The sequence below is a fragment of the Nannobrachium achirus genome (genome assembly GCF_963921795.1).
Source record: "Nannobrachium achirus genome assembly, chromosome: 20".
Classification (NCBI taxonomy): Eukaryota; Metazoa; Chordata; class Actinopteri; order Myctophiformes; family Myctophidae; genus Nannobrachium; species Nannobrachium achirus.
In genome coordinates, this window is record NC_137827.1 from 20785603 (window position 1) to 20800518 (window position 14916).

The following is a 14916-nucleotide window of genomic DNA, read 5'->3' on the forward strand; positions in this document are numbered from 1 at the left end:
CCTTTCCTGCTGACTCGCCAAATTATGAGTGCAGAACACCACCATTCTCAAGCAAAGTTAAGACATTTTCTTCCTTCTGGAGGGTGCACACACAGACTGACAGACAGACAGCAGACGGGCAGCAGCCTCCGGCAGAGCTATGTGGAATGAAAGAGTGGCTCAGTGTTGTCAATCAACGCGGGGTCAAGTGCAGGTTGGCGAGCACAAAACAAAGAGGAACACCACCACAGACCTCACAATGAGACACTCGATGGGATCCATCCTCCAGTCTTTGAAGCATTATACGTGTCCGCTTATAATTTTGCATGTGTTAAGCACGGTTCCCATTTGTTACATGCTGAAACGCATAATGAGTCAGGGTGATGATAAGCTGTTAAAGGACAACTTTAATTTTTTACAACAAGGGTTCATATTTTAGATTGTAATTAAAAAATATAAAATGTGAGTGTTAAAATGATTTCATTTACTTCTTTCTATTGTTTTAGAGATTCTTATTTCAGTGGTTGGGGGCATGCGTACAAGTGGCTAAATATGTCATTTTACACATAATAAGCCCATTCCCAAAATACAACGCAACCTTTCATGGTTGGATATGACTTATGGGGGCTAGAAGTGTTACTGTAAATAGCAATAAAGAAACTGCTGGCTTATTGTGTCTAAAAAGAAATATTTAGCTACTTGTACGCATGCCCCCATGCGTACGCATGCTCCACATTTTAGCACGGTAAACGTGATAAAACAATAGAACGAAATATTTTCTCTAATTACAATCTAAAATATGAACCCTTGTTGTAAAAAAACAAAGTTGTCCTTTAAGTCTGATTTATACCTAGTCGTACGATAGTGTCCCACGCTAAAAATAGCCAATCAACAAGCTCACATTGCGTAACATCGAGAATGCGTTGTGAGCTTGTAGATCTCTAATCTGAAATCTCTCAGGACAGATTCAGAGCTCCGCGACCGCAAATTCAAAGCCGATGTGTTCCTAAATTGGTAGATCACTAATGAATAATGATTGCTTTCGTAATTGATTCACAACTTTGATTATTATATAATTGGTAAAACGGACCTGTAAATAACGTACTTAGAATAACTTACTTGATACAAGCTCACAACACGTTGCAAGCTTGTAGATCTGCTATTTTTTGGCAAATGTTCCGCCCCGGGATAACGGATGTTGGGGATATTTCGATCATCGCGACGATATTGTAAATCATGTTTTTTTTGGTCACAATAATGGTGACCAGGGTTCACACACATCTTAACCAATTAATTTCCAATACTTTTCCAAAACTTTTCCAGAATATTTAACCCTATTTCCAGGACTATATAACAATAATTCATCTCAATAACGAGTCGCTTACTCCTATGCACAATGCCTAAAGACATGCTCACAACGTGAGCATGTAGATCTGCTATTTTCACAATTTCTGCTTCTAATATTTGACAATTTGGCCAATGTTTAATTTGTCATTTCAGAGGTATTAACAAAATCAATAACCAAAGACAATGCATAGCTATTATTCCAGGACCTTCCAGGACCCTTGATCAATTCCAAAACTTTTCCAGTACTGGAAAAATATTTTTCTAATTTCAAAATATTTCCAGGAATTTCAAGACTGTGGGAACTCTGAATATTATAAATCATAATTCTATTGGTCACAATAATGGTTATTTGGTGACATGAAATGTTCGCGCCACCCCTACTCACATGCTGCGTCAGCAGGCCAATGTGACTGGAGCTGGTGTAGTGGCGGGCCGCCTGCTTGTCTGCCAGCTTCTGTAGCGCTGAGATGATGGCCTGCTGGTTGGACTGGGCCTGGGCTGACAGACTATTCAGCTCCTTAGAGACCACACCCACCGCCGAGTCGGGCTTGGGCTTCGCGGAGCTCCCCCTCTTCATCACTGGGACAAGAGGGAAGAATAGTGTAAGTAGAGCCAGGCCAATATATCGGCAAGCTTGTACTGTATAAGTCAGGGGTTCCCAAACGTTTTTGTCTCAGGGCACCCCATACATATTTTTAGAATCCGAGGCACCCCATAGCATATCGTCGTTGTCGGGTGGAAACCTTGTATGTCCAAAACCGTTCGTTTTGTATTTATCATCTATAAAATGTACTAAACTAGTGAAAACAGCAGATCTACAAGCACACAACGCCTCGCAACGCAAGGCGTTGTGTGCTTTTAGATCGGCTGTTTTCACTAGTTTTGAGCGACGGTCTTGTATGATGAAGCAGGGCAAAAGACGTATACATTTGAAACTTGGAGATAGGTTTCTGCCCGACAGTGACGATATTTTAGTGATTATGTTGTGAGGAAAACGTTGAGATAATTACCATTTTGGTTAGAACTGACGGAAAATAACTTTGTATTTGTTATACTAAATAATATTTTTTCAAGTGTCCAAATAAATTCCAAATATTATCAAATGATCTCGCGGCACCCCTGGACTGCTGTCACGGCACCCCAGGGTGCCCCGTCACCCACTTTGAAAACCCCTGGTATAAGTTATCGCTTTTTTTATGTCAAGTTCGGTCTATGTTTATTTTTCATCTATCAAAAAGTTAGTTAAGTTTTTTTCATATTTGAGCGGTGCTAACCGCTCCTACGTCTGGCTTTGTGTGTATGTCCGTATGAACTCTGACGGAACTCCATGTACTGTATGGAGATAACTAACTTCACAGACAGAACAGCCCATGCAGGGAGATATGCACGTGTGTCGTGTTTGATACCATGCACAGGTGTGATTTGACAAAATATCTGTAAAATCGTCTATAATCGCTGGTCTGGGTCTCTCTGAAATCGGGATAGTCAAGAAACCTCCCAAAGATCTGTCATCGCTCTGCCTCTAAACAACGTAAGAGCGACTCGGCTTGCTGGAGAGCACGTCGTGAGGTGTACTTTTCTTTTTTTTTTTACCTTGACCTGCGGACGTCGGCCTGGAGAGCTTCTGGCTGTAGATGTGCACGGCGCTCGGCATGGACGACGAGGCCCCCGCCGCCGGGGAGGAGGAGGAGGTGAAGGACTGGATCCGCCTCAGCGGCGGCGACGGCCGCGGGACAGACGCCACGCCGGCGGGGGGAGGAAGCAGGGAGGAAGAAGAAGCCGCCCAGACCACCCTGGCGGGCTGGGGCAGCAGCGGCGCGGAGCGGGAGGAGGCGTGGTGGTGAGACTTGGCCATGGACGGCGTGTAGGCCGGCGGGGGATGGGAGGGCGGCGGCGGCGGACAGTGGAGCGGGAGGGAGGAGTCGGGGGGGACGTGGGCGGAGTCTAAAGCAGCGGGGAAGGTGGAGGAGTGCTGGGAGGCTTTGACCACTGCCGACCCCCGGGGTCCTACTACTCCGCTGGCGTTGGGGTCCGGCAGGTCTGAGGAGCCGACTCGGAACGAGGAGTCCGAGGTGCAGGAGGTCTCTGTGGTCGCGGGCTGCAGAGCTGTTCAGAGGAGGAGATATTTTGTGCTTTAACTATTGAAAAAAAGCAGATATACAAGCTCACAGCGCGCGCTGCGAGCTTGTAGATCTGCTATTTTTGAAAAATCGTGAAAATGTGTGCAATTCTTTCAATATCTTTGACCCGACCCCTAAATTTGTCCAATAAATCAGCGGATCTCAAACTTTTTCAGGTCAAGGACCCCCAAAATTACATTTATTTGGCCGCAGGACCTCCATCTCAAAATAATGTTGTTCCAGGGACCCCCCCAGAAGCAGAGATTGGAGTTACAAAAGTTTGCTTTGAAAAATATATATTGAAAAATGTGCGCACATTTTCATGATTTTTCAAAAATAGCAGATCTACAAGCCGACTCTGAACGAGGAGTCTCAGGTGCAGGAGGTCTCTGTGGTCGCAGCAGGCTGCAGAGCTGTTCAGAGGAGAGGAGAGAAGCCAGAGCTCCTTTATCACCAGTTTGTCATTCCATGGGTCTGACACACATTTTGTTCTCCCCCCAATGAGGGCTAATCATGCGAAGCTGACCTCTCCTTGACGCTTCGTGACTCAATCTTTTTGCTTTGCTTTTTTTCACCCCCCCCGGCCCCCCCCCCACCCTTCTTCCACCTCTAAGGGTTTACAAATCAAAACACTAAAAGATTCCCGTTTACTGTGTGCAGGGGTGTCACATCAAGTACAAGGATTCACTGCGGGCCCCCCATGAATGTTAACTATTGAAAAATAGCAGATATACAAGCTCACAGCCGCGCTGCAAGCTTGTAGATCTGCTATTTTTGAAACATTTTGAAAATGTGTGCAAGAAAACGTATGTTTCCATGTCAGTGGTGCTCAAACTTTTTCATGTCAAGGACCACCAAGATGATATGTATTTGGCCACAGACCCCCATCTCAAAATATGTAGCTCCAGGGACCCCCCCAGAAGCAAAATTTGAGTTACAAATGTTCGCTTAAAAAATACATATATTCAAAGATTTGCACACATTTTCACAACTTTAAAAAAATAGCAGATCTACAAGCTTGCAGCGCGGCACTCGGTGCCGTGCTGTGAGCTTGTATATCTGCTATTTTTCAATAGATAAAGTTACTAGGGCCCCTCCATCTTGGGCCCCAGTAACTCAGTCCCACTTTCCCCCCCCTTGTGACGCCCCTGACTGTGTGTCGTGGAAGGGTGGAAACCCTAAAGATTTCCAGGCAACAACACGCTCGCGCGCGCTTACGCACGCACACACGCAGGAGGAAATATGAAAGCAACTCACACTGAGGATGTTCACATTTGGCTGTGTCTCCTGAGGCGTTTTTCTCACAACACTCTTCTTTCTTGACATTCCTGACTTTGGTGCCTAGGAACACGCTGGCTGATTTATTTCTGTGTGTGTAGAACGTCAGAACTTCCTCCAGATCGTTCTCGCTGCGTAGGAAAGAGAAAAGAAAAAAACAAAGATAAGAGACACACGGAGACACGTGTAAAGCAGATTTGGATCGGTTGTTCGCTCAGTAGCATGTGTAATTGAAACAGTAAGGAGCCCGGCCTTAAACCCTCAAATACCGGGAACGCGCCCGAGTCGCGTTAGATTTGAACCACAACTATTGAAAAATAGCAAATATACAAGCTCACAGCGTGGCACCGAGCTTGTAGATCTGCTATTTTTGAAAAATCGTGAAAATGTGTGCAAGTCTTTCAATATCTTTGACCCGACCTCTAAATCCTTCCTCTGAATCAGTGGTTCTCAAACTTTTTCATGTCAAGGACCCCCAAAATTAAATTTATTTGGCTGCAGATCCCCATCTCAAAATATTTTGTTCCAGGGACCCACCAGAAGCAGAGATTGGAGTTACAAAAGTTTGCTTTGAAAAATATGGACACATTTTCATGATTTTTCCAAAATAGCACATCTACAAGCTCGCAGCTATATCTGCTATTTTTCAACAGTTAAAGCATTCAATAATTCTAGGCCTAAATGGCTTAAACAATGGTGCGAGTGCATGCCAGAAGCGCTAACCTCGCTTCAGCGATGTACTCCTGAAACACATCGGGGTTGATGCACTGCTCCTCCTCGCAGCTTTTCTCCTGTCTCTTCACCACATGTTGGGTCTCCTGTGAGGATAACAAGAGGAAGTTGAGGCACCGTGAGTACACGCCAATGTCCGACGAGACGATAACAAAGTCGTCTCACCATATTGCGTGTCTCTATCTCCGTCTCTACTCAAACAAAGCCGTTGCCGTTTGAATACAAACGCGAGGACACCGGACGATGTCGATCGGTGTAACGTGATAATGAATTATTAGGGGCTTGTGTGGAGTCTTGAGAATAGGTACCTACAGTAGGCCTGTCACAATTACTACATAATCGTCTAATCGTAATTATTTGACATAATCGCAACTATTTAGTCATAATCGTCATAGTCATTTCCATGTTGAAAATGTTCATATATTTTCAAACATCTACAAGCTCACAACGCGTCGCGATGCGACACGTTGTGAGCTTGTAGATCGGCTATTTCCACTATCAATGTTCTTTCTTAACACATCTGGTGCCAACCCCGAGTTTCCCGAGTTTGAAAAGGTACTACCGCTGTGCCAACCCAGAGTTTCCCGAGTTTGGGCCGTTTAAAAAAAAAAAAAAAAAAAAATCAAATTTTTCTTTTTCACATTTTTTTTTTGGACCTCCAGAAATGTATTAGGCATGATCGCGATCGCGAAATTGCATGTTTAACCCCCATACCAACCCATTCTTTCAAACATGGCAGCCATGTTTGTTTACATCTGAAGAAAACATAATGGCTGATAAGTCATGAATGCCTGAACGGATTTCCAAGCGGATTTTTTTGTTTGAAAGCTGTGAACAGTGTGCACACACGTGGTGATCAGCTAGGCATGGGCTTGCACTTTTTACACAATTGCGCAATTACATGGAAGTCTATGGTAACCATGGCAACGCGGGACATTGAAGAGAAAAAATCATAACAACATAAGTGTTAAGTATAAGGTTGTCAAATTATGTCAGTAATTTCTTTGTATATTTCGGCCATGCATGTCATATGTGCCATGTGCAACTTCAAAGCCTAAACGCCAAACAGAAATGTAACTGTAATTGTCAACGACAAATCGTTAATCGCAATTATTTAAATTGTGTAAAAATGTCACAATCGTGTATACCGCGTCGTAGCGGTGGAGGAAGTCCCCCAGCTGGTGGGACAGGATGCGCCTGCGGTCTCGTAGCGGTAGCTGGCGACTGGGCAACGCCATCCTCACGTCCTGCTGAAGGTTGCTGGACGCTCTCTTCAGGAAACGAATCATCAGCTCCTGGACGTGACAAAACAAAGACAAATGGACGCAGTTTAGATTTCGGTGCCCTGAATCACCACGTCGGTCATGAGGATATTACTCGTCCCTGCCGTCTGCAATGACTGAGACGTTCAAATGCAACGGATTGGCATTTGTTCACGTTAATCCCATTTAGAACTGGTACGCATTATTGTGTATCGTTATTTTATGCTTTAACTATTGAAAAATAGCAGATATAAAAGCTCACAGCGCGGCACCGAGTGCCGAGCTTGTAGATCTGTTTTTTTTTTTTTATCGTGAAAATTAGAAATTTGACCCGATTCTATAAGTGTCTTCTGAATTCTTCAAAGGTTTTTTTTGAAAAACCTATGTTCCTATGTCAGCAATCTGGCCAGCCATCGTCAAAGAAAAGGTCCATTTCATCTGAAATGGAGCTCAGTTAGTCTGTTCTTGACTACTATGTCAGAGACTACTATGTCAGTGGTTCTCAAAGTTTTTCATGTGAAGGACCCCCAAACTGATATTTATTTGGCCACGGACCCGCATCTCAAAATATTTAGTTCCAGGGACCACCCAGAAGCAAAATTTGAGTTACAAACGTTCGCTTTGAAAATACGTATATTCATTTGCAGATTTGCAAACATTTTCACGACTTTTTCAAAAATAGCAGATCTACAAGCTCGCAGCGCGGCATTGAGCTTGTATATCTGCTATTTTTCACTGGTTAAAGCATTCAGTAATTCTAGGCCTAAATGGGTTAAGCCCCCACAAATGGGGATTTGAGGCCAGTAATGATGATGCTTGCCATTCCAGCAGCGTTGGAGAGACTTTCCAATCTGGCCCTCTTTGAAGAGAACCGAATTTTCCCTTTCCATGTGGCAACAAACACCTCGCACACACTAACACTAGCGAAGTGGTTCGCGTGAGTTAACGCAGAATAATTGAATGGAAAACCAGGCGAAGATAAACATTAAAAACAATGCTCCGGAGTATCCCCCCATCCCACCATAAACAAGTACAATGAATGGGGGGAAAATGGCAGTTCATAATATAGCAATTACTACTGGCGTACCATTTGCTCGTTGTCTCTGTCTGGCCAGGCCGGGGCGGCGTTGGTTTTGCTTTCCGCCAGCAGTCGTAGCTGAACTCGCTGCAGGTAGGAGGAGAAGGCGACGCGGGCCTGCACTTTACTGCAGGACACAAGCAGAAGGAGATGACAGGGTTTTAGGAGGAGTGAACAACTCAACGCACCAGGACACACAGGAACTCTGCAGAATGACGGAAAAGTAAAGCAAGGTTAAAGTAATGAAGCCAGCATATCGTCGTTGTCGGGTGGAAACCACGTATCTCCAAAACCGTTCGTTTTGTATTTATCATTTTAAAAATTATTTAAACTAGTGAAAACAGCCGATCTACAAGCACACAACGCCTCGCGCCGCGAGGCGTTGTGTGCTTGTAGATCGGCTGTTTTCACTAGTCTTGTGCGACAGTCTTGTATGATGAAGCAGGGCTTTACTTTATGAAAAAACATACACATTTGAAACTTGGAGATACGAGGTTTCTGCCCGACAGTGACGATATAAACTTTTGATGAGATCGGTATCAGGAATTATGCAGCCGATTTATTTTAAGTAAATCTCGATTAGACTTTGAAAATATCTGTCAAAACATTGGTAGTTGGTTAGCTCAGTGGTAGAGCGTTTGACTGCATTAGTTCGATGTCTCATTGTTTTCTCCATTGTTCCCATTAGTCTGATGCTGGTGAATGCTAACCTGGTGAATGCTAACCTGCTGGCGATGGTTAATGTTAACCTGGTGAATACTACTATGCCTAAACCTAAACCTAACCTCAGTAAAACTATGCCTAAACCTAACCTGGTGAATGCTAACCTGCTGACTCTAGTTAATGTCAACCTGGTGAATGCTACTATGTCTAAACCTAAACCTAACCTCAGTAAAACTATGCGTAAACCTAACCTGGTGAATGCCAACTTGCCAACGCTGGTGAACGCCAACCTGGTGAATGTTAACCTTAACCTCAGTAAATCTATGCCTAAACCTAACCCTGTAGGACTAATTATGGGCATTCCCCCAAGGAGGCACCGCTTGCTCCACCTCGTGCCCAAAAACGAGCGCACCTGGTCTCAATCTCACTGAATCTCAAAAACACTGAGACATATACCAGTAGGAGCGAGATCATTTAGCGACCTACAACCGGGTCGCAACGTGGTCGGTAGTTTTCAGCGACCGGGTCGCTAAATCAACCAACCGGGCCGGTAAATCACCGACCGTGCCGCTAAATCGACCGACCGGGTCGGTGGTTTTAGCGTCCCGGTCGGTAGATTTAGCGTCCCGGTCGGTCGATTTAGCGACCCGGTCGGTCGATTTAGCAACCCGGTCCTTGGATTTAGCGTCCCGGTCGGTGATTTACCGGCCCGGTCGGTTGATTTAGCGACCCGGTCGCTGAAAACTACCGACCACGTTGCAACCCGGTTGTAGGTCGCTAAATGATCTCGCCCTCTCTCACATATACAATACATACATGCCATACATGTATAATATATATGTACATGCATACTGCACGTATACAGACACAGATGGGTGACAAATTAAAGGAAAACCTTTTAGTTACTTGCTGGGCAAGAACCACTTTACTGTACTTGACTTGGCAGATTGTACAGGTTTCTGGAACACCATTCTAAGAGGAAGAGGATATTCCCTCATTTGGTCTTTTGAAAGTGTTAGCGCTTTCTGACACCTCTGTTCAAAATCTCCCACAGTGACCTCTCCTGACCTCATTCTGTCTTTCTAGAAGAGACCGCTCCCGTCAGGATAGAAATGTTTCACTCAGAATAAAGTCGTATTGAATTGCAGTGAAGCCTCTAAGCCAGGGCATAAGTGGTGAAGTGGACCCAAAACCATGCCTGGAAAATGCCCGCCACAGCACAACAGAGCCACCGGACCCCCTCTCTGCCTCCTGCATGTAGTTGCTGACACAGTGTGATCACAACCGGCATTGACATTCTCAGTCACCTGATATGCACTTTAGACCCGAATTTACAACCCTATTCAAAAAGTAAGGTTTTATTTGTTACTCATTCATACTGTACAAAATACAAAATATATTAAAGATAATACTGGGTTGCAAAGAAATTAAAATACATTTCAGATGTACAGGCAAGACCCACGCAGCCTCAGTATCGGCAGGAGATGTGCAAAAGGTAGTGTTTAGAATTAGAGGAGGGCGATACTTTATTATCAGATGAATAGAATTTGTGATATACAAGCATGTCGTCAGTGTTTGCAGCGAAAAGAAAATAACCGTAGCAGCAAAGGGGGAATGAAAAATGGGAAACAATTTGGCGGGCAATTTAGTGTCAGTGTCGTCCGGGTGTTTGTGAATTAGTCCATTTCTTCTGTCACGTTTAATTCACCTGGGTGGTAAAGGGACGAGTGAAAGGCACTCCATATCGGCCGACCACGATCACATGACAACCATAGATCACCCATGGATTTTACAGTGATTTATAAACACTACACATAGCAAAATAAACAGCAGGTATCTCGACCAGTTATCAAAATCATGTTACTTGGCAGTTGACTCATTAGTCCAGTGTTTCTCAACCACTGTGCCTGGGGACCTTTGGTGAGCCCCTGAGAAGGGTCAAGTGTGCCCCTTGAAACTGCTTGAAAGCCAGTATTGTATTTATCATTTTAAAAGTGAAAACAGCCGATCTACAAGCACTTTGCGAAGAAACATACAAATTTGAAACTTGGAGATACAAGGTTTTTTCCCGACAGTGACGATATTTACACCCCCGTATTATGTTGGTGTGCCCATGGATTCTTGGGACAAGAAAAGCATGCCCATGCAGAAAAAGGTTTGAGAAACACTGCATTAGTCGGTTTCTTCACTCAACTAGAGAGACTGAGACCCAGACTGAGACCCAGTTTTCATTGCTAAGACTGGTCCGGTGAAATGATTGGTTTATAGGCATATATTTGTTGGCCCCAGGCAGAGAGAGATCTCCAATCGTCTGCTGGCAACGTGAAACAAAGGGGTCAATAACATTGGCATGCTTAATCTACGCGATACAGTAGAAATGGAAAACAAGCGTTAGAATTATGACAGGAGATGAACTTACAAACACTATTTACTGATGTTTGAAGGATGTCACTTCCTATTGCTATGGAAACAATAGCCAGTTGAATAGCCTCTTGCCATCTTGATCCAAAATCAACGTAAATTGTGCCTGATCAGCATATAGTATGTCAGAATCATATGGGCCCATCATATGAGCACAATAAAGGCTAGGAGGTCAATTTCTTAAATGTATCATGCAGTACACCTGTATGGAAGCTTCTGCTTTTGTTTCTCCAACCATTTGTTCTGGTTTTCCACACAGTTGGACAGACAGACAGACAGCTAGATAATGTAGATAGATACTGTAGATATACTGTAGCTGTACACTCGTACTCCTCTCTCTCACACACACACACACACACACACACACACACACACACACACACACACACACACACACACAATATATACTATTTACATCACTTGTGGGGACATTACTTAGACTTCCATTCATGTTTATGCAAGTCCTGTGGCCTTACCCTAACCTCTATCCCTAAACCTAACCTTAAACCTAACCGTTGTGGGGACCTACTATTTTGTCCCCACACTGTCAGAGGTCCCCTGCAGGTGACTGTGTGAACATGCGTTTAGTCCCCATAAGTATAGCTAGACACACACACACACACACACACACACACACACACACACACACACACACACACACACACACACACACTATATATTTACATCACTTGTGGGGACATTACATAGACTTCCATTCATTTTTATGCAAGTCCTGTAGCCTTACACTAACCTCTATCCCTAAACCTAACCGTTGTGGGGACCTACTATTTTGTCCCCACACTGTCAGAGGTCCCCTGCAGGTGACTGTGTGAACATGCGTTTAGTCCCCATAAGTATAGCTACACACACACACACACACACACACACACACACACACACACACACACACACACACACACACACACACACACACACACACACACACACACACACACACACACACACACACACACACACACACACACACACACACACACACACACACAGCTTCCCTGACAGCTCATAATAAATAATCTCATCTAGGGCTCCAGCCAATTCCCTTGGAACTGACAGTGAATGTTGTTTTGGCTTCTTTTTGGAATCTCTTACTACATGTCTTACAACAGAGAGCAAGCAGCAGCAACACACATTCTGTGCATTCTGCTTGCTGAAGGAGAGAGAAAACAAAAACAGGTCAAGTATCGTTTTCAACTAGTGGCAGTTGGGAGACACAGTGTGACTTGTCCTCCACCGCTATCGAAAACCTGACAAATTGTTTTTTCGTGGCCCGAGTGAACCTGAAAGTACTGTCAGTACACCGACGCAGGGAGAGAAAAAAAATGTTTTGGAAAAAGCTGTCAAACACAAACAATGATATACTGTACTATAATTGCCCGGCTCTGTTCGCAGCCCTGGCAAGTGCTGAGGAATTTCTACGAACTCAGACTTGTTAATGTAATTCCTCCTCAAATTACAATTTCAGTCCCACTTTTAAAACATCAATACAAGACTGGAGCCCTTTGTTCCACTTTAGACAGAAGTATGTGATATTTATTAATGTCACTGCAAAAAAAAAAAGCAGGAGAGAGCTAAATGGCCGAAGCGCGGTGTGTGTGTTGCATAATAAACCGGCGAGCGGGGGCAGCTATCCAAGTCTTTCCTGGACTCTCTAAAACAAAGACAGCCTGACTCCTGCAATTAGCAAAGCCAATCACGGGGCAGCGTCTCTCAAGTGGTGGTCTCCCTCCGCTCCGCGCGGAGCTCAAGGCTGACGCGCACGCAGTAGAAAACTGGCTGGTTCCGGACCCCTGATCTTCCACATGGGGAGTTTAGGTAGACATAGAGGAGTCACGCTCAAAACAGACTGATCAAAACACGACAGGCTGTAAAAAAAGGGAGGGGGGGGGGGCAGCTGTTCTTCTCAGAACCTTTGGCCGGTTTGCCTCACTCGGTACACCTCATATTTCCTCTGCTGGAAGCATGAAGGGGGTGGGGGGGGGGGCTGGCAGGGACGTGCTGGCCATTGGGAAAAGCGGGACAACTCCCGAACGGCCGGTTCATTCCCGGCCGGTCCAGGCCGGCCATTAGGAAAAAATTAAAAATAAAATGTCGTTCCATTTTGTGGGTTAGGCGGCCACTAAAGTAAATCGTCACTGGCGGGCAGAAACCTCATATCTCCAAGTTTCAAATTTATAATTTTTTTCGCAAAGCAAAACTGTGGGGTCCTTGAAATTAACAGACTGGGTTGGTAACAGACTGACCTGGTGGGGGTGGTAACAGACTAGGAATGGGACGATAAGCGATAGTATCGTTTATTGTGATAAAAAAACGTTTCGTGGAGATTTAATTTATCGTGATGTCGTCCTCCGCCATGCACTGGGATCAATTCACCTTTTATTTGCCGAGCTGCATATCTGGTACCACTTGAACCCTCTATAATTGGTAAAAGGTACTTATAATATACATTCTTTTTTTCACTCTCTATCAAATGTCTTTGCCAAAAAATAGCAGATCTACAAACTCACAACGCGTCTGCTATTTTTTTGCAAATGTTACGCCCTAGGATAATGGATTCTGATTATGATTATGATTATCGCGATAATATCGTAAATCCCATTTTCTTTCGCCACAACAATCGTGATATGACATTTCCATATCGTCCCATCCCTGCAACAACAGAACTGACCTGAGTTCCCAGCCCTGCTGGAGGATGTGGAGCAGGTTGACTTTGGGCTTGGTGGTGCAGCGCTGCTTGGTCGCCAGGGAGGCGGAGGAAGAGGAGGAGGAGGAGGAGATGGAGACGGAGGAGGAGGCTCCGTGGTGGAGGCGCTCCAGTTGCGGGGCTCCTCCGGCCCCAGGCTGTGTCTGCACCGCTACCAGAGGAGGAGGAGGAGGAGGAGGCCTGTGAGAGACGGGCTCTGGTGCTGGCCTCTTCACCTCCCTCTGCCTCTGCTTCCCAACGCGCTCCTCTTCCTCGCCGTTTGGCCCCTCCGTGGCCGCCTCCCCCGCCGCACAGCTCTCCGCCGGGGAGGCGTCGCGTCCCCTTCCTGTAGGCAACGCACAGGAGCAGCGGTGTAAAGCAACTATACTTAAGTACAATTTTGAGGTGTCTACTCCCCTACATCTCGGATCCAAATATTGTACTCTTACGCCACTACATTTATTCGAACACTTTAGTTACTAGTTACTTAGCAGATATAAATTATAATGGTATAAAACATACATGAACCGCTGTAGCCCTATTTTATACCTTGGCTATTTGAAAAGAGCCGATCTACAAGCTCACAACACGTTGTGACGCGTTGTGAGCAAGTAGATCTGCTATTTTCATAACGTATTGTACTTTTACTTTTGGTACTTTGATGCCAACACTTTCATATTTTTACTCAAGTACATTTTGAATTCCAGACTTTTACTTGTAAGCCTGCACCCACACCAAAGTATGGTCGCCAGCGGATAAACTCTTTTTGTGCGCGGCTGACTAAAAACGCAGAGATCGCATCCTGTGCCGCGCCTGTCAGTCACTTCCAGATAATCCAGAACACTCCCCATTCCGCCTTCGACTCACCCGATTAGACAGAGAGGGCAAACCAGAATCTGCGTAGAGAATTTATCTGCTCCAGCATAAAAGTAAGGTCGGCGTGGCGTGGAGATATCCTATACAGCAGAGTCTACTGGCAAGAAACCGCCCCCTTCCCATTGAAATGCATTGGCGGAATGGGGATTCCACTTTGGTGTGGGTGCAGCCTAATGCCTCATTCACATACAGTAAAGCCAAGCTAATGGTTTGCTTGGTAATTAAATGTATTCTCTATGCAACCCAGCTTTTAAAATTGCCAAGCTGAAAAAAAAAGCTTGGAAATGTTTAAAGCTGGTTTGCAGAGAGAATACATTGAATTACCAAGCAAACCATTAGCTTGGCTTCTCTCAGTGTGAATGCAGCATCACAGAGTATTTCTATATTGCAGTAGTGATACTTTTACTTAAGTTAAGAATTTGAGTACTTGTTCCACCACTGCACAGGAGGAAGACAAAC

At 44.8% G+C, this 14916-nt stretch overlaps 1 protein-coding gene across 1 annotated transcript in view; it reads right to left on the reverse strand.

The window, feature by feature from the left end:
* ttll5 (tubulin tyrosine ligase-like family, member 5) overlaps nucleotides 1-14916 on the reverse strand; it is a gene marked incomplete at its 3' end in the record, with an annotated part of 145156 nt that overhangs the window by 75611 nt on the left and 54629 nt on the right. The window contains exons 20-26 of the mRNA XM_080750889.1: nucleotides 13567-13927; nucleotides 7806-7923; nucleotides 6605-6751; nucleotides 5448-5542; nucleotides 4704-4855; nucleotides 2920-3432; nucleotides 1712-1905 (exon numbers count right to left, since the gene is read on the reverse strand). Coding sequence (XP_080607015.1) covers nucleotides 1712-1905; nucleotides 2920-3432; nucleotides 4704-4855; nucleotides 5448-5542; nucleotides 6605-6751; nucleotides 7806-7923; nucleotides 13567-13927 — 1580 coding nt within the window. The remainder of the gene's footprint in view (nucleotides 1-1711; nucleotides 1906-2919; nucleotides 3433-4703; nucleotides 4856-5447; nucleotides 5543-6604; nucleotides 6752-7805; nucleotides 7924-13566; nucleotides 13928-14916) is intronic.